The sequence below is a fragment of the Papilio xuthus genome, unplaced genomic scaffold (assembly GCF_000836235.2).
Source record: "Papilio xuthus unplaced genomic scaffold, Pxut_1.1 DF825946.1, whole genome shotgun sequence".
Taxonomy (NCBI): domain Eukaryota; kingdom Metazoa; phylum Arthropoda; class Insecta; order Lepidoptera; family Papilionidae; genus Papilio; species Papilio xuthus.
In genome coordinates this window covers 11290281-11312507 of record NW_013532703.1, presented here as the reverse complement: position 1 = coordinate 11312507, position 22227 = coordinate 11290281, and the positions used below count along the sequence as shown (strand labels likewise).

Below are 22227 nucleotides of genomic sequence, written 5' to 3'. Positions count from 1 at the left end.
TATTTTAAGACGAATCGATTTTAGTTTTATCAAATATCGAATAAGTTATGTGTAGTTTATCTGTGTTTCTAAAGTTTGGATTTGACATTTGGTTGGTGTTGATTTGATTTTGATTGGATTGGATTGGATTGGGAAAATAATTTTGAATTTTAATATGCTTTTGTGATGTGATTTGTGTGAACCTCAAAAGTATTTAGTATTAATAATGGGTCTAATGCTAAAATATGTTATTGCCGGCTTAGCAAGATACTGGCTAATTCACATGGATTATTGGCAGATAATAGCTAATAGGGTAGAAATTGCTACACCTTTAAACTCCTGGAAGAGGTTAATCGAGGGTGTTTATCTTTATGATAATAATATAAATCCATATGAAGGCGACTCGTTCCACGAATCTCCATTGATGCTGATTTTCTTTCATTTTTTCATGAAGAAATTTCCTTACATTTTGCCCCTTCTGTTTACAATTTTTGACCTGATCACAGCTCATCTTTTATACAAGACTTCAAAATCATTCGCAGCGTTGTTTAAGAATGCACAGGACAAAATGAAAGATGAAGTTAACGAAGATTCGAAAACAATGCTTTTAAGTAATTCGCGATTAGATGAAGCTCCTGACTATGTTTTGTCAGTTTACCTTTTTAACCCTTACTCTGTTCTGAACTGTGCTGGAATGACGACCACGGTTATTCAGAATTTGTTGGTAGCGGCATCACTATGGAGTGCTACAAGTGGGCATAGAATCTTGGCTTGTACTTTCATCGCTCTTGCCACTCATCAAGCATTGTACCCTGTTCTGCTGATAGTTCCTATAGCCATACTATTGGCGGATATCAACAAAGGATGTAATAAATGCTCATACATTAGAACCTTGTTGGTGTTTGTACTTTGTTGGGGCTTTTTAATCTTCATATCTGCATTCATAATGGATGGATCCTATAAATATGTCTATAATACCTATGGATTCATGTAAGATTCATTTTATTTTTAATAAACTAAATTTAGAACCAATACAAACAATACTAAAATTCTACAGTGAGCTACTTTTAACACCTAACAATTGTTATGTTATTAACAAATTGTTTTCCTTTTCAGATTGTCAGTGCCGGATTTAAAGCCTAATATTGGCTTGTTTTGGTATTTCTTCACTGAGATGTTTGAACACTTTAGACTCCTGTTTGTTTGTGCATTCCAAATAAACGCACTGGCTTTATACATTGTACCACTAACTCTCAGATTTAAGAGAGAACCGGTACTATTAGCAACTGTGTTGATAGCTTTATCAGCTATATTTCGGTCTTACCCATGTGTAGGTGATGTTGGATTCTACTTGGCTTTATTACCAATGTGGAAACATCTATTTACATGTAAGTATATCTTGTTTCATTATGTTAGTAAAATAATCCATCGTTTAAAATCTAAATTGAAAAGTGGGAAGATCTATATCAATTTGTGGACTAACATGTTATGTTGGTACTTCTACTAATGACAGATCCTAACTATGCTGTTACTACTAAATTCGAACATATTAGTCACCTCTACTCAAACGTGGAAATACCAAGGTTTGCTGCTGACAGACACATCATAGATGACAATATTATGTTATGAAAGATTAATAACTTATATATCTTTATATCTATACTAAAATATCAATTTAATTTGTTTTTTATCAGACAAATATGATGAAAGTTCCTTGCATAGATATAATTAAGGTTTTGATAATGTGTAGTTTTAATTTAATTTTATCCTTTTCAGTTATGCAACAGAAGTTTATAGTTGCCTGTGCTTTCATCATTACGTCAGCACTAGGACCCACCGTCTGGCATCTGTGGATTTACTCCGGCTCGGCAAATGCAAACTTTTTCTTTGGAGTTACACTGTCATTTGCAACTGCACAAATTTTTCTTATAACTGATCTATTGTTTGCATACATTAAACGAGAATTTACATTGAAGAATGGCACATCTAGACAGATAGACGGGAAACCTGCCAAATTAGTTCTACGATAAATTACTTATTTGCATTTATTACAGAACAAAAGTTTTTATTCCATTAACTAAAAGCATTTATATGAATATAGTATAGGAAAATATCCCGGAACCGGGTACATAGTTAAGCCCTCTAAACATATTAAATTTGAACCGTAGAATTGACTGTTAAATTGTGTATGACAAGTATATTTAGGCACAAAGTAAATTAACTTAAAAGTTAATGATTAATGCAGGTTAAATGTAAGAATGTCAAATGAATGAGACAATCATCATGTGTGGGTGATTTTTTTTTTTGTATACTACTATATTTATTTGTGGTGACTGCATATAGCTTGAAGAAACTAAGTTCTCGTATAATTTTAAATATAAAATAGCTATAAAAACTTTTTACGCAATTTTTTTTTTAAATAAATGATTTTTACAGAATATATAATTATTTTAGAATGCTAGATTACCAATATCACAAATATAATTTTGCTAAATGTACCTGCTCATTTCGTTTTGCTATTAAAAAATAAATATGCAGTCGAAAACTTAAACTGCTGTATGAAATTAAGTTTCACGTTTTTTTTATGTTAAAATGAAAAATTACTGCTTTGTGTTTAATGTAAATAAAAATATGTTTCATTCTTGGTAACTTAGATAAAATTAATTGTAATATATTTATACCACTAGGTTTAATATAAATTTTCACATAAACTTTAATAAAACTCCAAAGTTCCAAATTGTTAAATGTTTTAGGACATAATTTAATTTATAGTTTTTTATAAAGTATCACACAATAACTATAAGAACTCCAATAAAACTTGTTATGTACACAATAATTACATTATTTAGATATTCTCAATCTAAATCGCTATCACAGAATACCAGTTGAACCTTATGTAGTAAAAATAACTAACGTGTGTTAGAAATATTATTAAGTTGTGTCTAGTGTTGTGAATTTTAATTTAATTCAACAATAAATATGATTTAATTTCTAACTCTCTTTGTTTAATTGTAGGTAATTTCCATACCAAATACTTCAGTAAAACATCCATTGTGTGTATCCATATTTCTAACGATTTAATAAAACGACATCAACATTTATTACTCGTCTGCCGTTGTTATCTATCCACCTCTATGAGATTAAAAATCAATGCGTTTGCGTTCCTAAATCCCTATCCAAAACTATTTTCTGATTTATTTTTTTAACTCCAACGTAACCGAATAATCTTATTTACTTTAAGTTACAATAACAACTTATAGTATTAACAATATATTCAAAATGACTCAGTTGTTATTCCTTATCTTATCTATCTATCATTATGTAGGCTATCAGGCACTCCCACACGCACAACATAAGCCGCGTTGTTTTACACCGCTAGTCTAAGTTAGATTAATTACAAAAATGAAGTCACTAATATTTATTGTTTTAATAGTGTATTGTGAGTATTTGCCGTTAAATAGATCCTTTTTTACATTGTGAAAGTAATGTGCAGACAATTCCTGTTGCTTTTAATGTTTTTAACTGTCCTGTATAAAAACTTATTGTCTGTTTTTTTCCAAAAACAACGAGAGGGACGGCATTTGTTTTACGTCTTTAATGAAACTACTTTTTAGTAGCATTAAAACATTATTGTGATTATTTATTTTCACTTTAGCGTCGCAACGAATGCCAGACTTATAGTATTATATTTGTTAAAAATAAACGCCTACCCGTTTTTAAGAGCAATTTTATTTTTAAGTGTTTTGGGTCAAAAATATTATAAGGATTTTAATTGACTATACTTACAGTAGACTGTGTTAAACCTAATGAGTTAATGGAAAAAAGACATTGACAATCAAACATAACGTATTGTAAACTTTATTGCATGAAGCTTCCAAAGCCGAAGTGTTATCAAGTATACCAGGGCACTTGGTGGATTGCTACCGCAGTGGCGGCCCTCTGCTGAACTCTCCGCGCCGTCTCGACGTGTTCCTGTCTCTTGTGAGGAAATTAGAACATTCCGCAAAACTTGATATGAGATTGTTCAGCACTTCGTTATTGAGAAGGTAGATGGATTTAAATATTCATTTGTTCCATTAGTGCCTACTGTATCATCTATAACTACTGTTTATAATAATGGGTATTTTAAACGATCCTCTATGGTAAATAGTATTGAAAGGTTTCTACTCATACTGATTTAGTTATAACTCAGAACAATATTTATTATAAAATAATATGTTTATTATGTTTGTAGGTTTCGATTAGATGGTATAGAGCAAGCCAGTAATCCCATTGAAACGGAGTTTGTGCTGCCATACCGAGCGTCTGCCTTCCAATTCCACAAATACAAGCTGCTCATGGATCTATTTCTACCTAGTCAGAATCTTCTAGAGATGGATGAGAGTCTTACATTAGTGGAAAGATGTTTGCTGCACAAGTTGTTGAGTTCTACGGTGCAGCCTTGGGAGAGAGGAGACGAGAACCTCACGTGCCCACTGTCTGCGCAACAGAGGGAAAATATGTCGACGGATAGCTCTGGCAGGTTAGTATAACTAATATTTATGAAAGATACGCAGCAGCGTTTTTACTTATTAATAACACTACAAAACAAAGATCTTTATCTTTGTATTTCAGAATTCACAGCCGCTGTCCGATAGAAGACGGGGTAATTCAAACTGACTGGGGGCCAGTGGCTGTGGGTACAATCATAGCCGCAATTGCTGCGTCTTTGGAGTCGCAACGAGTATCATTAACTGATATATTTAGCGCTAACATTTATAAATCGGAAGTATCACAGCCGATGATCGATCGAGCCTTGGCGGACTGGGAAAAGCAAGTTGAAAATCCCAATGATAATAATAATATTGCCAATTTCGAAATGCTGGCATCAGCAACAGATGAACTAAATATTAGCAATATATTAGTGGCAACTATCGTCGGTACGGATTTTTGTTTTGAACTACGAAATTTATTTGTTTATTTTATCGACAGATGCATAAAAATAGGAATGGGCGTTCCCCACACGTAGTGTTGTGATTATTATCAATATAATGCGATTGGCTTATTATTTGTAGGAGATTTAGCAGAAGTAGTCGTAAACCAGGGGCCTCGTGTAGGAGCGTCCGCGCAGCTTATGACAGTGGGCAGCAACAACCGGTGGAACGACACGCTCCTGCCGCGCGACTTTTACCTGCTGCCGCAAAATAGCAACGACTGGCAGTTTACTGACGCTGAAATTTTAGCAGGCGTCGACGGTATTTCGAAATCTATTTTTAATTACTTTTTTTTAGACGGTAGAAAAGCAGTATGGAACCAAAAACGTAAAAATGAGGATCATACATATGTCTAGAACGATTTCATGCATTTACGTGGAACAAGAGGTCCATTGTCTTGTCGCTCGGAGATCCTTAGGGCAATAATTACATCGTTTCTCATATGATCTAACCATGTAAAATATTTTTTTTTATGTTTTAGGATTAATTCTAGCCAGTTATGTACCTTCATGGATAGAATTGCGACGTTCGTTTAGGTTATCCCAAGTATTAGACAGTTACTACTCGAACGACGGCGTGTCTTTCGGGCCGGAAGTGCGCGCTTGCAATCGACTTGCACTGTACAACAGGGTGTTAAATAATACGATACTGGCCTCAGAGACCCTAAGGTTCGCGCAGGTCTTGTCTCTTACGCAGAATACTGTGTACATACCATTAGAAGAAATGCAAAGGATGAGCGATGCAGCCGTGACTGCGTTTATAGAGTATGTTCGTAAGTGTACTGTACTTTGAAAAAAGGCAAAAGATGACTCTTCTTCTTAGTCTAGCAAGATATTGTAAAATTATAATATTAAGCTTACTGTTCTCAGCGTCAGTATTAAGGAAATATCAACGCAACTGCGTGTCAGTCGACAGCGTGCCCGTGGTGGACCTTATAGTGGCTACAGACAGCTCCTGGCGAGAATATGATGTTGAACAATTCCTATCGTGAGTATTTTTGGCAGATAATTAATTTATGAAACAATTCTTGTTATTTTTATGAAGATGGGTCTACAGTAGATGATTATGTAGATATTTTAAGCAAGAAAGTTTATTTGTGCAGTTGGATGAGTGGTGCGCTGGAGTTGGACGCGTCACGGAGCACGCTGGGTGTGGTGCACGGTAACACTGGCCGCTGGGTGGCGCCGCCTGCCCACAACATCACCGCTCTCTTCACACACATTGCTAACTATACTGACCCATGTGAGTCAGACCTTTTTAACAACCCTCTCAATATTGGTATCAAACGACAGTGTTTAACTAATAAAAAACCAGAATACACTATGATTAAACCCAAGATGGCTGCTGCCAGATGTAGGTGACATTTTTATAAATCCAAATCGAAACTAAAAAAGTAAGAAATTGCTATTTTGAGAATTCCTATAATATAGTCGTTTAGTACACATGTATTTCAACGTGTGAGGTTTGCATTTGAACAATTTGTTTTTTTTTTCTAAGGGCCCAATCGTCTAAATGTACCGAACGTATTAACAACTGTGAATCAACATTTGCGAAATCAAACTCTACAAGATATAAACGCCAAAGCTAGCGCTGGGCGTAGTACTGTGATTCTAATACTGAGTCCCACGGACCAGCCCTCCGGTAATGAAATAGAACGTTCTAGAACTATAATGCATTCCATCAGATCTTCCTTTTTCGATGCGTATTTCGCCTACGCCGCCCAAGACTTGACCAATTTCCAGAACATCAACAATGAATATTTGGATTATTCGGAAATGTTTATTACGGTATGTTTGTATTATATTAAAAATGATAGCGAAAATCATCTTATAGGGGAATAAAAGCCATAGGTGTAAATATTTATTATAGATGAAATAACAGAAATGTGTCAAAGCTGTTCAGAAATTCAGATTTATACCCAATACCGAATTTTGACTAAACTCTTCTAAAAACCTGTACTAAATTCTGTTCTATGTTTCTCTCTTCTTCCCGCTTTTTAAATAAAATTGGAAAATGAGTTATGAATTGAACAATTCTGTTTAGTTACCCTCGACATGCGTACAAGATGTTGCTTCTGCCATTAATACTTTTATGATCAAAAATGATATCCCGAAGAGGATATTTGGTGCTGCATGTCCGAGTAATGGCACGACTTTTTATCAAATTGAGTATGAAGACTCAGTCATGGCAAAAACGAAGCGAGGATATCGAATTCATCCGTTTTACTTGAGACAACAACCACTTATAAGAGTACAGGTAACAGCGCCATCTTTGATCATCAATTAGAAATAAACACGCATATAACGAAAGAAAAATATTTTATTCTACTTCAAATAAATATTATCGTATTCAACAAAAAATGTTAAAATTATAGAACTATTGTTTACATATAATACTTTTGTTATGAATAACATAATTATTACACATTTCTTCAAAATTTAATTTAACTTGTCGTAGTGTCATAATAATTGTATTTTTTTTTTAGTTTCGCAACTCAAACTATGGGACGATATTGGTGTGCATGTTCCGAGGCGCGGAGGCGACACAAAGCTGTCAATTGATTGGTGAACGTAATATACACACATTTAACCTCACCGCTCCCTGCCCTTCACCGGACTTCTGCCCGCCTGCACATTTTGTTGTAACTGCAACAACCACATTGAATGCTTGTGCGCGTAAGTTTATTGCATATGTGTTTGTTAATTATAATCAAACGATGAGATTCCTTTGCATATAAAATCGAGGACGTTTATTTAGGTCTAATGTCTTGACGCACAGTGTAAAAATTGCCATACGAAGCGAATTTAATTCCTAGATAAAATTTTTGATAAAAAAATCTTTGTTTAGTTATATTGAATTTGTGAAATTATGTACTTGCACATTTGGAATTCAATTTCTCAATTTGTATGTTTCAGATGCGGACTGCCGTACCCCAAATCAAGTGGATTACTACATCCAACATTCAGGTCTCCGCTGTCTGCCTCTACTTGGGTCTGGCGCGGCGCCCTCGAACCATTGGAAGGTTAATTTAGGACTTTCTCTCGTTATATTAATATTGTATTTGAATTAAATGCAATTATAATAAAAAATTAATCTGCCTTATAGTTGTTTACAATAAAATGTACTTTGCGAAATCAGTATTAAATTCTATTAAAAAGAAATAGCAACAATGTCCTGCTGTGCTGTTGCCATGATAACTATGTTACTACAGATCACTAGAACTATTAATTAATCCAAGATTTCACTACAAAATTTTAATGTATCGTACTTATTAAAAAAAAATTCTCCCAACACAACCACCAATGATTTCAAAAAGGGCGCAGTGTAATTTGCTCCGATAAATCATAAAGAGAAACCCTGCACTTCAATGGATACAAAGTTAAAAAAAATGTAAAAAACTTAATGGAATCAACCTAGGCCCCGGGGGGATTCGAACCCCCGATCTCCTGTTTACTAGACAGGCGCTTTAACCAACTAAGCCACGGCGCCGTTGACGACAGTGCTGAAATTAAGAAATATATAACATAGCACATTAAAACTATATTAAAGCAGTTATTAGTCATTATTCTATTTAAGGTTAATACGTAAGGGCGCTCTTTGTATAGAGTCGCGTGTTCTATTTACATCAGTCTACTAGTACAAGAATGCCACGAGCAAGTCTCGAAAGTCTAGAAAATAGGATTTATAGTCAACTCAAAGTTTATATTATTCGTAACATCAATAAATATTTTCAGTTGAGTACATTGATAACTTGCAAACAATTTAATAATTAAACAAAACAAACAATCAATTTGATTATATTTCAATTGGCTGTGTCCAACCAACCAACCAAGTGGATTATGTCGAATATTCAGGTCTCAGCTGCCTGCCTTAACTCAGGCTCGGCGCCGGCGCCACATTTTGAAAACCCATTAACTTTCTCTTGTGATCCCAATATTGAATTTGAATCAATAAATGCAATTATAAATAATCCGACTTTTTTGTTTATCAGTAAAATGTACTTTCCGACAAGATAAAATGCGAAAAAATAAGAAAGGCTTTTAAAAAAGTATAGCAGTCTTCAATAATATGTAGGTCAAAGATTTCATGTTTTTTTTTGCGGCCTTTATACAAACGATAATGTTATCGAAATGGTGTAATGATTGCCCGTCCAAAACGAATTTGCGATAAACAAACTCTTTAAGTAAGACAATGTAGATCATTGAATGAAAAACTAATATTCCGAGATAACATTACACCAATTGCAGATGAGCAAAGTAAGAAATATGTTGATATTGAATGTCCCTATATGTTTTTGTATTATAGAGAACTATTGATACTAATTTCTGACGTTCTATAGCAGTAGCTACTGCTTTTTTCTATATATAAAATGACGACCATATTAATTTTTACTCTAATGACACAAATTTTGTTCATTTTAAATAATTATTTGTTTATAGTGTGCTTTAGTTAGGGAGGTTTGGATCCTTCTCTTCCCTGATATTTTATTGTATTTTGTTTTAAAAATATTTGAACAAAATATAAATAAAAGCGAAAAGAACCATCCAAGTCCAAGAAAAAAATAACTTTAATGTACCCCTGGTGGGACTCGAACCCACAATCCCCGGCTTAGGAGGCCGATGCCTTATCCATTAGGCCACAGGGGCTGTGACGACTTTTTTATTTTTGCTGTTATTCTTTTTCTTAAAATATTTTTAGAAAATCAAATTTAAATTTTATTATAATATAATCTAATCATTACATACGAATAACAATTCAAAAAGTAAAAATGCTATCTAAAGATATATTTCCGACATTCATAATAAATTCACTGATAACATAAATTGTAATATTTTTTTTTAATTTGTAAAATTCATTTTCATTTGATAATTTTTTGCAAAAGTTATCAAAACAATTAGAATTATTTCCATAGCAAATAATCCATAAAAATTATTCAATATGCCATCTATGTTAAAAATTGTTTGACTTACTACAGCTTAGTTTTTCTTTCTAATCTTAGAGGGCGCTGAATTATATATGTGTTATAAAATATGAAGTAACAGAGAATATTATTTCAGTGTAAATTTTCATTTCTTTATGTTATATGTATTTATTATTTATCTTCAAAAATATGTACTTAAATTTTGTAATTTGTATTCGTAGCTAAAATTAGAGCTACTTCAACAACGACTCCGTGGCGCAACGGTAGCGCGTCTGACTCCAGATCAGAAGGTTGCGTGTTCAAATCACGTCGGGGTCAAAGAAATTTATTTTTCTCCTTTCTGCTTATCTCTGTATTTTCCTCAATACAGTAATACTTTTCGTTTAAAATTAAGTTGTCATTTTTGAAAAATTATATTTTGGTATATAAAAATGGTCCTAGGTTTTTATTGTTAGAAACTGGATTCAAATAGGGTTGACCTTGGAAATGTGTACGAAAGGTATTGATTTTCCTTGCCCCTCTAAATATTAATTGAAACCCTCCCTCCTTGCCGTGCCGCCCTGTCATTCTATAATAGTTATATTCTATAAACTATAAAAGGCGAATTCGTAGATGGTTCGCTTATAAAAATTGAGTGTTTGCATCCATGGAACACTTACTTTGCGTATCTTCTCTTCACAGACTTTTCAATTTGATGCTATGTCAACAAACCCAATTCTTCATTTCTGACCGAGAACTAAATTAGCTAAAATTAATATATCATTTTTTAATTTAGTCTTAAAACCTTAACAATAAGGTTCATTTAACGACAGCTGAAAGTAATAACGTTTCGTTTTCAAGAATCAAGTCGAGACGGTCAGGTGACCGGGTACGTGTGCACCGCTGGCGCCTTTTCATATGAATCGCATTCTTGCACGCACACATGTGTAATTTGTGTATGTGTTGCTTTTACTGTATTTACAACCAGTTCTGTGCACGTACAAGAACACGCCTTCGTTCTTTGTATGTGTGAGTATATGCTTGTTAGTGTGGTACTTGGAGGTCATATGGCGACTGGAGTTCGTAGTAAAAAACATTTTTTTCATTAGTACCATCCAAACGTGTAGACTTGGTTAGCACCGATTAGGGTTTTCAGAACCTAACGTCATTGTCATAATTTATTTTAAAAGATTTTGTCATCGACAATTTTTTAAAAGAAAAATTCCATTTTGTTAATTTTAGAACAACGATAAAGAAATAAGAAAGATGATATAGGAATATGTTTATGTTACAATCCTTTCAGCGTAGTCCTTTCATTTGTAATTATACTTCATAAATAAATTTTATCAGTACTGAGAACATTACTTTGAACACTTTTTTAATTTATTTGCCAGAAGATGCTTACACAATAAAATAATTGTGCAATGTTAGGTATGCAAGGATACAATATTAATGGTGTTCTTATGGAAAATATATGAAAATACATAACACGCGTTGAAATAAAATGAATTGCTAATACTTTGTTAAATCAGTGGAATACTCGAGAATATAGTAATCTAATATATTTTGTAATCTTACTAATCTTACAATATAAATGCGAATGTTTAGATGGATAGATGGTTGTTTGAAGGTATCTCCAGAACGGCTGAACGGATCTCGATGAAATTTGGTATGCAGAATAATGCATTGGACGGAGTCGCGGGCGAGAGTTAGTAACTGCGTCTTTATAAGATTTTTTTACCATAACTTTTCTCCTGGAATCATTTGAAATATGGACTTTCGCTTAAGTTCTTCGTTAAGTGAAAAATTAATCTTTCTTATGTAAATCTCAATATTTTATTCAGAAATTATTTCTAGGGACATAAAAATATGTTTGGAATAAGGCATAGCTGAACGGAGGCATTCTAATTTTCCTATAACTTGCTGTTGTGTACGTCATTGGGTATTTAGTATTTACTGTATGCCTTATTTGAGAGGTTATTTCCCTCGTTTAGCGGAAATCTCAAGGTTTACCGAGCATTCCATTCAGTCGCCTCTTGCAACCAGTAATTATGTAATTTTTTTTTTCAAAACATTTTTATAGCAAGGCAAAACCACCCGGATGAATTTCTACAGAATTTATTTTTATTGCATGAAAGAAACAAAGGAGCAAATTGTCGGAAAATACTTATTAATTACTTTAACTTTACTTAATTGCAATAATTTAATGAGAAAATTACATTGTTACGTTGACTTTTAGAAAATAAATACTTAAATAGACGATACAAGATAAATATTTTTTGAATTCTTGTAACAAAGACATAGCCTGCACGAAAAATGGGCGCGGTGTTTTATAAAAGTGAATGGAAATTCCTCATCAATCACTTCCAAATAAATGACATTGAGTGCGAAAACTAAGACTTCAACTTGAGGTCAAGTTGCCCCCGCAAAAATAGAAATGCGGAACATGTACTGAGTCTATCTCGCCTTAGTTATACAGCTTGTTATCCTATATACTCGTACCTACGCAGTTGATTTATTTTTGACCTTCATAGACTTGCACAATTAGGTAGCAACTAACGAGTCCAATGACGTTAATACAAATGTTGACGCAAATCGTCAAACATCCACCCAATACATCTTGATTATTGTCAATTAAGTTTTTTGTGAACTTTTCGGTCCAATTGACCCCCATTCTAGCGGCTTGCGTGCGTCGCGGCACACAATAAGATAACGTCCCTGCCACACAACGTTCATATAAACGTTATATAAATATTGCTACACGATTTTTCGTGATTTTTGCATTAGAACGTTTCGGCGGTATGCCTCTTGTACAAAACCAGTGCCAACTGATTCCTCGAAACTTATTTGTTATTCGTTCATGTTAAATATTAATATTTTTTATTAACGTCTCGCCGGATAAGACCGGCTAATTCTAACAACCAAATAAAATATGATATGTACGTTCAGTTGAAGGTGTTCTCCGTCAGCCAGTTATAGCTAGAATTTTATAAAAGTATCGTCTGTAAGCAAATAGGTGGAATCGCTAAATTGTAAATTAGTTCACAGTAAAAGAGCTTGCGGTTGTGGGGTTTTTAAAAGGTACTATCGTTGGTGTTTTCTATAAGTTATGGAGCATATTTTAAAAGTCACTTTTGAATTATAAATTCAAATGCAAAAACGACAAGCCACCTGATTGGGTTAAAACTGAATTTAAATTCTTGGATTCTGAAGATTATTAATTACTATTAGTGTTTTAGGTTTTATTTCTTGTAATAAATAGATGCACGAAAAACTAAGTTAATATTTTGCTACACGCTTACTCTACCTACGCAGTTATCTTCTAGATAACATCTTATATTGATTAAAACAAATATTTACAATTGTCGCTATACTGCGCAGATGCACAGAAGCTAGATTTACTTAATAACGTGGTGTTGTTTTGTATTTATAATGGGATATGTTTTCCACATAAACGACTCATGTTATCATAATTTTCTTATTAATTTTTATGACATTGAAAATATTTCCAATAAACAAAATTAAATACAATTATCCCGTATTCCATTACATTACATTATTTGTATAATTACAATTCTTCTGAATAATAACACATTAAAATGATGATACTTTGTCTGTTTTAATTATAGTAAGTATAATAAATATTTGTTTTAAATAATAATAAAATTATTCATTGATATTATTTATTTAATTGTCCTCTAAATCAACTGTGTCTCGGGCAGTGTATTCTGATTGTTACCAGATTCAATAAACTGCACGCAATAAAATTACACAGCCATTGCCGCAGAAAACACGCTCCAAAGCACCCATCTTTATTAAAATGCATTTTAATAGACAGTTATTTGAATAATACAAGAATACAAATGTAGATGGCAGCTAATAAAATAATCTTTAAAGAAATCTTAAAAGAAAAGAAAAAAAAGGTAATACGTGATTAAAAGGATCATTGGTCATTATGCCCATCTGGCATTACCGCGGTGTTACCCTAGGACAACGAGATGAAGATGCAGACATTGCTCCGCTGGAATTGGTGATGACTTCAAGAACAAGCGGGTTTAATTGATTTACTAGCAAATAATTAATGTTGGTAATAAATCAAGGAACACGCCTCCAATTACATTGAATTATGAGCATAACAGAATGACGATTGCCATCACGTGTAAGCTACAATCTAACGAGCTGCCAATCGTCGCAATTGAATACACATGCGATTGATGTGCCTCTGTTTACTAATTCTAAACGTCCTTCGACAAGCATTAAGATTAATAGGACCAGGAACGATATTAATCTTTAAGTTAGCGAAGATACATAATATTTTTGTTTTTAGTCAACTAAGAATTTGTTCGCCATCGATTTAGGTGAGCATTTTAAATGAAATTGCGAAATGAAATATTTTAAATTGTAGAAACTTTTAAATTGCATCCGGCCAATGTGCAGTTTGCGAACTACGTGCGTGAATTTTATGTGCGCATTCACCAGATTTGGGCGCACCCTAAAGTTAGATATGATCATTTAGATTTGTCTATTGAAGCTGCAGATTGTACGTAAAACCTATTCATTAACAAAGTGATAATTTATTTATCATTGACCATTAGGTATTTGGTATTATGTATGTGACATTGCAAATTTAATAGCAAGATTTTTAACAGAAAAAAAAATTACAATGTCGTAATCAATACAATTTAATTTCGTAATATACCTAACTTATTGCTAATGTGTGTTGCTACGGCGATATTGCTGATTATGAGGAAAAAACAAGTCAAAAAAACCTGATTCATCACTTCGTGTCATCTGGTGGGTGTGTCTGTATATTATTTTCCTCAAATACTTAGCAACAAGACCAAAATCACGTGCTTTAAATGTCAATATAAATATTGAAATGTAAACCTGTGACATTAAAAAAATCAGTAAACCGGATAGTAGACTAGATTCTTGAAAAGTCGAGTATTAGCAGTAATGGCAGGGACCTGTATATATCTAAAATACTTGGAGAAAAATGATAGATCAAAAATGAAAAAATCTTGTTCCCACCCTAGCTAGCATTCCAGTTGGTATTTGGGTCTGTCCTTATTAGTCCTTCCATCTGTCATATGTAAATATTTCATATTTTGAGACTTGTTTCCATTTTATGATAGAAATACTAACATTAAAAACAGTTAGCCCTCTGATCGCTACTCTGGCTCGCTTACAGTTGCGTAATAACGATCAATAATTTTAATTCTCTTTCTAATTAACATTTGTCGTCGAAATTCAAGATAATATTACGTGTGGCACCAAACGTGTACGTGCCATACTTTGGTTTCATCTTTTGTGATAATAACGCGTAGGAACATCGAAGAGAAAATAGAAGAGAATATGCAAACGGAGGCAAAATTCTCCGAATATTACGTGGAACTCCAACTGAAGTACGCTTTGACGTTACATAAATTTATAAAAAAAAATGGCAACAATAAAAGAAATTTAAATGCCGTTTTATAACTATGGGTATATTGATTTTTGTATTACTAATGATCTGAATAAAACCTAACATTTGCTTCGGTCACAAGTTTTTCTTTAAAATATTTTATTACAAACGTACCTTATCTATTGAGGTGTTACGGTTTTACCGACGACAAAAAGGAAAAACGGGTCTTAAAATTTATTCATCATTGTCATTTAGGTGGGTGTGTCCGTAATAATAGGAATTGTTTTGTAAGACGAATGTGACCGCAGTCACGAGTGCGGGCGCGCGCTATCGTGTGACGCGCGGGGGCTCGCTGCCGCCGGCCAATGAGAGCCTGCCAGCTGCCTGCCTGTTGCGTCACAAACGTAGAAGTATTGCAAATGAATAACATGTGCCAAAAGTGTATTATTAACAAAACGGGAATATCTTGTCCGTCACGTGCCGATATCCACGAGGAAAAACGCACAGAAATGTTTTTTTCTGTGCGTTTTTACGTAAACTGTGGCCGTATAGCCTAAACGACTAAACTGATTTTGACGATTTAGGTTTCATTCGATTTGTATGAGGTTGAGGTGTCATAAATAACACAATTTGATAATAAGAAACATGAAACATAAAGGCACAACTATACCACATCACTAAATGTATTGCATGTATGTTTCGTGTCAAGACGTAAACTCATGAAAGTGTAATTAGAAAGGATTATGCATGCTTTATTCACAATATTTTCAAAACATTAAAATAACTTTGCAGTCGAGTAAATACGATAATCATGTTTATTTTTGGATGAACATTCCCGTGTTGATTCATAATTAGTGGAAAGATAAGGAATTTATAGCTCAAACATTCTGATGCAACGTTGGTTAGAGGTTGCCAACTGGCGTGACGAAGTTAGACGTCGTCGTGTTAGTGGTGTGCGTGCGATTGTACCGGTGGGGCCACACCCCCGCCGGCGGTACTGCGACGTGACTTTCTAATCGTCTGACGTCACTGACCTCCAGACTTGTACATACAACCCTTTATAATATATATCTGTTGTGTAGTCTGTGACTAAACCCAGCTACAAAATGTTTCGTCACAATAAAATGTTTTCTTGTACGATGTGATGCAATTTGAAAATGTTCTGTTTTAATAATGAAAAAATACATATCTAAATTACAATAGAAACACTTGGAATGTGGCAATAATAATTGATAGGAAGTAGGAGCACTTGGAAAAAATCTAGGAAATCTTTTTTCGTAGTCTTTTTTTTTGTAGCGCTTATTACCATTCGGAACAAATATTAAAAGAGTTGAGAAATTGGTATATACTTTATACGATTAGTAAGTTATAATTGTCATAGTTGCAGTTGGAACGATAGTCTTTCATCGTTTTGCGAGTCTTTAAAAAATTAGTAAAATTGTAAAAAAAATATATTCAACCGCACTAAATACCGAGGCCTTTTACCGAAACAAATACATATCTACAAATACATTTATATTCAGTTACCACGAAACGCTCAAGTTAACATTTCTTATCGTTCGAATTAAAAACTCATGAACAAACACGTGCTCGTTACGACGACGCGACGTATTGAAAGTGTGTAAAGGCTCACGATATTCCACTGATAAATATTTTACTGTAACGCACACATTTAGGTCGTACCATATTTCTTTTATAAACGTACTCAATCAACATGACAATAATTAAAAACGTTTCTATTGTTTAATCTACGACACCATATTTGTTGATCAGAATTAGTGTACGCATGTTACTTACCGGTGTTACTTACTGTTTCAACGTAGGGATATAAGATCAAGAAAAAATAAGGTTATTTTCAAGAAAAATTTCTTTTTCGATAACAAATAATTAATCACTCCACGATACATTAATCTAAATTGACTGTATTACCTTTGTTTTACTGTTTACTATCAAAGTATTAAAAAAGGAGACAAGGACATACTGTTATCTAGAAGTAGGGCATTGGATTACTGCATAGATGGCAGCCATCATGTTGATCTTTTATCATAATACTATTATCATTAGTAATGAATTGTATTTTTTTTCCTGAGAGATGCAGGTCAGGTCGTCTGGATAATTGTATTTGATGAAGCAGTTCATAAAATAGTATAAGTATTAATTAGTCTGTATTTTCGTGATATTAATTCTACACCATAAAGCTGGCAAGAAATACCAGTCATACTGCAACGATATGTCGATAACGTTTTCGCAACATGCTCCTTAAAATCTATAATATGAAATTATATCAACATTAACATCGACATTAATAGCCAGTAATATTTTTCACATGTTTACGCAAATCCATAAACAGCGCGTTTAAATGTTGGCAAATACCATAGAGTAATTTATTGCCTTTACATATCAATATGTTGCACGTAGCATAATCTATATTAGACTTACGATAATTTATGAAGTATTTTGCAACACATAAACAAAAACTATGCTCTAACGAAAATAAATATATTTTGAATACATATTTATACGGTAATTCTTTTAACTTTGTATTTGGATTACCTATTATCTCTTAATGTATCCTCCGCTTTTAAGAAGACGAAGACAATAATCGTTTTCTATAATTTATAATGATACTTATTACTTTCAATGGCATTTTTTTTCTTAACTATACAAAACGGGAGGAAACCTTAATTGGTGTCATTATTAAAGGTTTCAGTGCAACCTAGTATTCTTGGACAGAAGAGGGGAACTGAAAAAGGATACTTCCTTTTCTTGTCCATTTTCTCCTCCGTCTTTTCCACCCCTGTTCACTTTTCAGATTCTTTAGAAAAACTTAGCGACTGTCTTCACATTGAAACAATATTTTCCACCAGAAATTCTTAATCTTATTTTTGTGGTGTTGTGACGCAAATGCGTATTTGTCAATTACATTATTTGTGCGGATTATATAATATCCAAATGCGTTAGCTTTGAAACTCGTGCGTCACATAGTTACCGTAAACCGGCAGAGGATGTTTACTGTAGACATAAGTCATAAAGACAACTATTAAATACTGTACCGCAAAAATAAATTCATCTGACGTAAGAACGAAGGTTATCAAAAATTTCGAATGAATTCGACAATTCCAGTCAGTTCAAAGGGGCTCAAACATCGATAGCTATATCCATCATCATCAGCTCACTATACGTCCCCACCGAGGGGCTCGGAGCCTACCCTAAGTTAATGGTGATTAGGCCATAGTCAACCACGCTGGCCAAGTGCGGGTTGGTTGACTTCACGATGTTTTCCTTCACCGTAAAAACGTCGGATAAATGTACATATGTAAATCGAAAAACACATTGGTACATGGCGGGATTCGAACCCAGGACCTGCAGATTGCTAGTCAAGTGCTTGACCCCTGAGCCACCGACGCTCGAGCTATATCCATGTGTATTATGAAATATAAAATTTGATTTTAGAAACATTTTTCTAACTGCATAAGATCTTTTTATTACTTTTTGTGTAAGCCTAAGTAATTGTAAATGTAGGCTTAATTTACACATGATTAATATCAGCGGTGATAAGGTTTGTTGTGTCTATCAGTCGTAAACTGATTTGGTATGATAAAAATATACGCGAAAAACATTTTAAGGTGTGATAGTGTTAAGCGATAAAGTTACGTTGCTTGCGATATTTTAACATAAATGAAACGTTGATAATGTCTATGTATCTTTTAGATTCAAGAAAGATAACTCAACACCATCGCTAATCTGTGACATTCTTTTACTTACAATTAATAGATGTTGTTTTAGAGAATTTAAGGCGTTGTATTGCGTCATTGCTGCAATGGCTACCAGTGTAATGTTACATAAACATGCTTTTGTTTTAGGTAGAGCAACAATCACTTCGCAGAATGATCCGCGTGTAATTTGAGTATGGAAACTTTAACGGCTCTGTAAGGGATACAAGCATGGTACATGATACGTAATTAACAAATGCAATAACAACCCGCCTCTTATCTGTAATAGAGTAAAGATAGATTTCAATAGCGGCCCCTCGCGATATTCCCTTAATTTTTTTTTAGTTTTATGTAATTCTGAAATAAAACTTTATAACTTTTTCATGATGTTTTTCGATCTATAGTCAAAACGTAGTAACACAGATATACAAGTAGCAGTGGTATACCTAGAATAATTTGTTTATTTCACATTTCTGTTTAATGTGTAAAATAAATATGAAGTAAGCAAAATTAAAGTCGATTAATCATCTGGAATCTTCTAATTGCGATTCAATTACGGTAATAATACTGTTGACAACACCGCATATAATGCTAAATATCATTGTTTATCCATCGGTTATTACGCGTTAGTTTGTGTTGCATAGTAATGACCTTTAATAATATATAATAAGCAAGTACAGCAAATTATAACATCATTTTATGGCGCCGTATCTTTAATACTTATCATTGTAGGTAAAACTTTGATTTAATTAGTATTATAGTTAGGTTCAGATAAATAGAAATATCTACGGTAAAAGAAAAACAACAACTTTTTTTTATATCATAAGGTGGTAAACGAGTGAACGGCCAACTGAAATTGCTGAAATAGCGAAATGACCGTTGCCCATAGACCTAAGCAATTTCATATGCGTAGCCTATCTTTAATCCGGAAAGCACATTGCATTGGTAAAATTCTACAAATTTCGACAAAATCTATGGTATCTCGTTATTCATTTGTACAGCATCCTTAGTAAGGAGGCTTGTTATCCCAGGGACCTAACTATCAAGGTTTAAACCATGTGAAACTTTTCTTACGTATTATATGTTGAAACTAGAACTAGTCATTACAAGAATTATCTAGCGTGTAACAATTTTGTTTATTACAAAATGTATGATATCATACGTAAAATTAGTGTTTGATGATTAGCAAAAATCATTGTTGGCTGACGCAATGATTGTTTCATCCAAGGCTGTGCAAAGGCCAATGCATTGAAAGTACTGATTACAGGCGGCGGCTTGCGATTGGCCGACGGCGGAGGCCTGGCCGGGTGTGGCGGAACGTGTCTCGTTTCATTCCGTTGAAATGCCACTCGTATTTCAAGATATCGAACAAAAAATAGTCCACCAGGAAACAAATCGACACCAACTAAAAAACCTAAAATCGAAGTCGAAATGTAACTGGAATTAAACTGGAATTGTGTACACGTTCCGTAAATTTGATTGTTGTTATTTCTGATAATTGTTGGATATCGTTTATGTCAGGCAAAATAATAAATGCAATTTTATGGTTGTAGGTATATTACGTATCTTCTTCTCAGCTTAGACCTGATTATTTTCTGGAACCTAAAGTTGCGTCGTATACGTGGACTTAATTCTAGAACTTTCGATCACATAAGTCATCCGTTTTGCGAACAACATGTAGCTATTTGACAATTAAAAAAAATATTCTATACTAACTATGGTAATTTGTGACTTGTTACATCACTTAAACCAAATCTACAAACATTTTTAATTATTATATTTAACAATTCCTACACTGTGATTGATTCATAAGTATCATGCTATATTAACACCTTAGGCGCCATGTGTATATTTTTGTCACACAGTGTGCAGAACACTGTGTATTCAAAAGTATACACATTTTTGTATTTAAATACATCCCAACAAAAAAAATGTTTTTTTTTATACGGTCACTTAGGGTTTGGCGCTGCGGGTGTTAAAAATTTAGTAAACATTGCACTTAAAATTCTGAACAACTTTTATTCTTGGATCACACTAATTTTTCAACACACGTTATAGTTAAGCGTACGTGGTATATTCAACGTAGGCAAGTATTGCGAAATAATTGAAAATCAACAGAACTATTGATGTCATATTTTCAACATTCGTGTTTTCCTTTGGCCTCTATTAATAGCTAGCTAACCTTTGATTCAAACTAATAAGTCTGTCGTCGCGATCTGCAGATATGGCCTAGATCCTTAACATTCATTGTCTATTTATGTAGACCTACATCTTGTCCATATTTGTTGTGCCCATTTTATGCTATGGAAACAAACCAAGAATAACGTTTGGCGTATGGAAAATGAAAAGCAAACTAAAAACGAGGTTAGACGTAAAATAATATGTTCGTTGCTTGAGCTATCTCATAAATCGATATAGATAAGTGGATAATATACCTAATAATCGTTTTATATTGCGCAATAAAACATGATACCTTACATTAGTTCAATGCGTTACATTATCGTAGAAATTGCATTGTAATCAAAACTCTTAATGCGCGCCTTTTCTTAAAAAAATTAAGGCTAAAGACCTTTAAAGTAGAACTCATTTCATTTTCTTTCATCTATTTATCAGAGTACAATAAATTTCATATTACAATAAGTCCTGGCATCAAATAATAATTTGAACTGAATGCATTGCTAAATCGTCTTTACATGTACAATATACATTTTAAAACCAACAAACTGATTTTAACTCGATGATATATCATAGAGAAAGTTTGTGTTTAAGTTCGTAGCAATAAACATATAAATGAAAATATCATAGTTTATTGCCTAGCTCTAAGACGGCATTCAGCTTCGGTGTTCATATTTTCATATTGAGTTCATAGGAACTCGCCGACGTGTAACCAAAATGGTTTAACATAACAACTATTAATTATATGCGTGTATCTTTTTTCTTAGTTTAACATAACTACTATGGATATTTACTCTTACGATTGTATAACTTTAGCGTAGTACTCACTAATGAGGCAATTAGTTCTAAACGAATACTAATGAGAGAAAAAGTGCTAAATATAGAGCAAAGTAATGATGATTGGTTATAATTTTAGCTCTAAGATATTTCTTGAAATATTTTGGACAAAAGCCAGCGGTTTATATGTAATAATTAGTTGTTTGACCTGTTTTAAGCGATTCAAATGTCAAACAAGATTTATTTTCCTCTAACCTATTTTTTAAATTTTAAACTTGTACTATAATTATAAATTAATTCATCGAT

General features: G+C 33.2%; 2 protein-coding genes and 3 non-coding genes across 5 annotated transcripts; 3 read left to right on the top strand and 2 right to left on the bottom strand.

Annotated features, from left to right (window-relative positions):
* The first annotated feature begins 84 nt into the window (after nucleotides 1–84).
* On the top strand, nucleotides 85–2413 carry PIG-U (phosphatidylinositol glycan anchor biosynthesis class U). The gene is made up of 3 exons (XM_013320354.1): nucleotides 85–969; nucleotides 1096–1367; nucleotides 1756–2413. Exons 1-3 carry the CDS (start codon nucleotides 206–208, stop codon nucleotides 2007–2009), a joined length of 1290 nt encoding a protein of 429 aa, XP_013175808.1. The 5' UTR covers nucleotides 85–205; the 3' UTR covers nucleotides 2010–2413.
* Nucleotides 2414–3336: 923 nt separating this feature from the next.
* LOC106124033 (uncharacterized) lies at nucleotides 3337–8066 on the top strand. The gene is made up of 12 exons (XM_013320478.1): nucleotides 3337–3418; nucleotides 3851–4025; nucleotides 4214–4501; nucleotides 4594–4898; nucleotides 5034–5213; nucleotides 5434–5724; nucleotides 5822–5939; nucleotides 6055–6194; nucleotides 6450–6739; nucleotides 6996–7208; nucleotides 7438–7627; nucleotides 7868–8066. The coding sequence occupies exons 1-12, from the start codon at nucleotides 3382–3384 to the stop codon at nucleotides 8020–8022; spliced, it is 2382 nt and encodes a 793-aa protein (XP_013175932.1). The 5' UTR covers nucleotides 3337–3381; the 3' UTR covers nucleotides 8023–8066.
* A 301-nt stretch (nucleotides 8067–8367) lies between these two features.
* On the bottom strand, nucleotides 8368–8441 carry TRNAT-AGU (transfer RNA threonine (anticodon AGU)). Its single transcript has one exon. It is a non-coding gene; the product is annotated as a tRNA-Thr (tRNA).
* Nucleotides 8442–9525: 1084 nt separating this feature from the next.
* On the bottom strand, nucleotides 9526–9598 carry TRNAR-CCU (transfer RNA arginine (anticodon CCU)). Its single transcript has one exon. It is a non-coding gene; the product is annotated as a tRNA-Arg (tRNA).
* Nucleotides 9599–10119: 521 nt separating this feature from the next.
* Nucleotides 10120–10191, top strand: TRNAW-CCA (transfer RNA tryptophan (anticodon CCA)). Its single transcript has one exon. It is a non-coding gene; the product is annotated as a tRNA-Trp (tRNA).
* Nucleotides 10192–22227: the final 12036 nt, after the last annotated feature.

Bases quoted from the DNA above. Each gene is read 5' to 3' on its own strand.
- PIG-U (XM_013320354.1), top strand. From the start codon at position 206: ATGGGTCTAATGCTAAAATATGTTATTGCCGGCTTAGCAAGATACTGG. The intron at 970-1,095 runs GTAAGATTCATT...TTTCCTTTTCAG, and splicing joins TATAATACCTATGGATTCAT to ATTGTCAGTGCCGGATTTAA. The intron at 1,368-1,755 runs GTAAGTATATCT...TATCCTTTTCAG, and splicing joins GTGGAAACATCTATTTACAT to TTATGCAACAGAAGTTTATA.
- LOC106124033 (XM_013320478.1), top strand. From the start codon at position 3,382: ATGAAGTCACTAATATTTATTGTTTTAATAGTGTATT. The intron at 5,940-6,054 runs GTGAGTATTTTT...TTATTTGTGCAG, and splicing joins GATGTTGAACAATTCCTATC to TTGGATGAGTGGTGCGCTGG. The intron at 7,628-7,867 runs GTAAGTTTATTG...TGTATGTTTCAG, and splicing joins CACATTGAATGCTTGTGCGC to ATGCGGACTGCCGTACCCCA.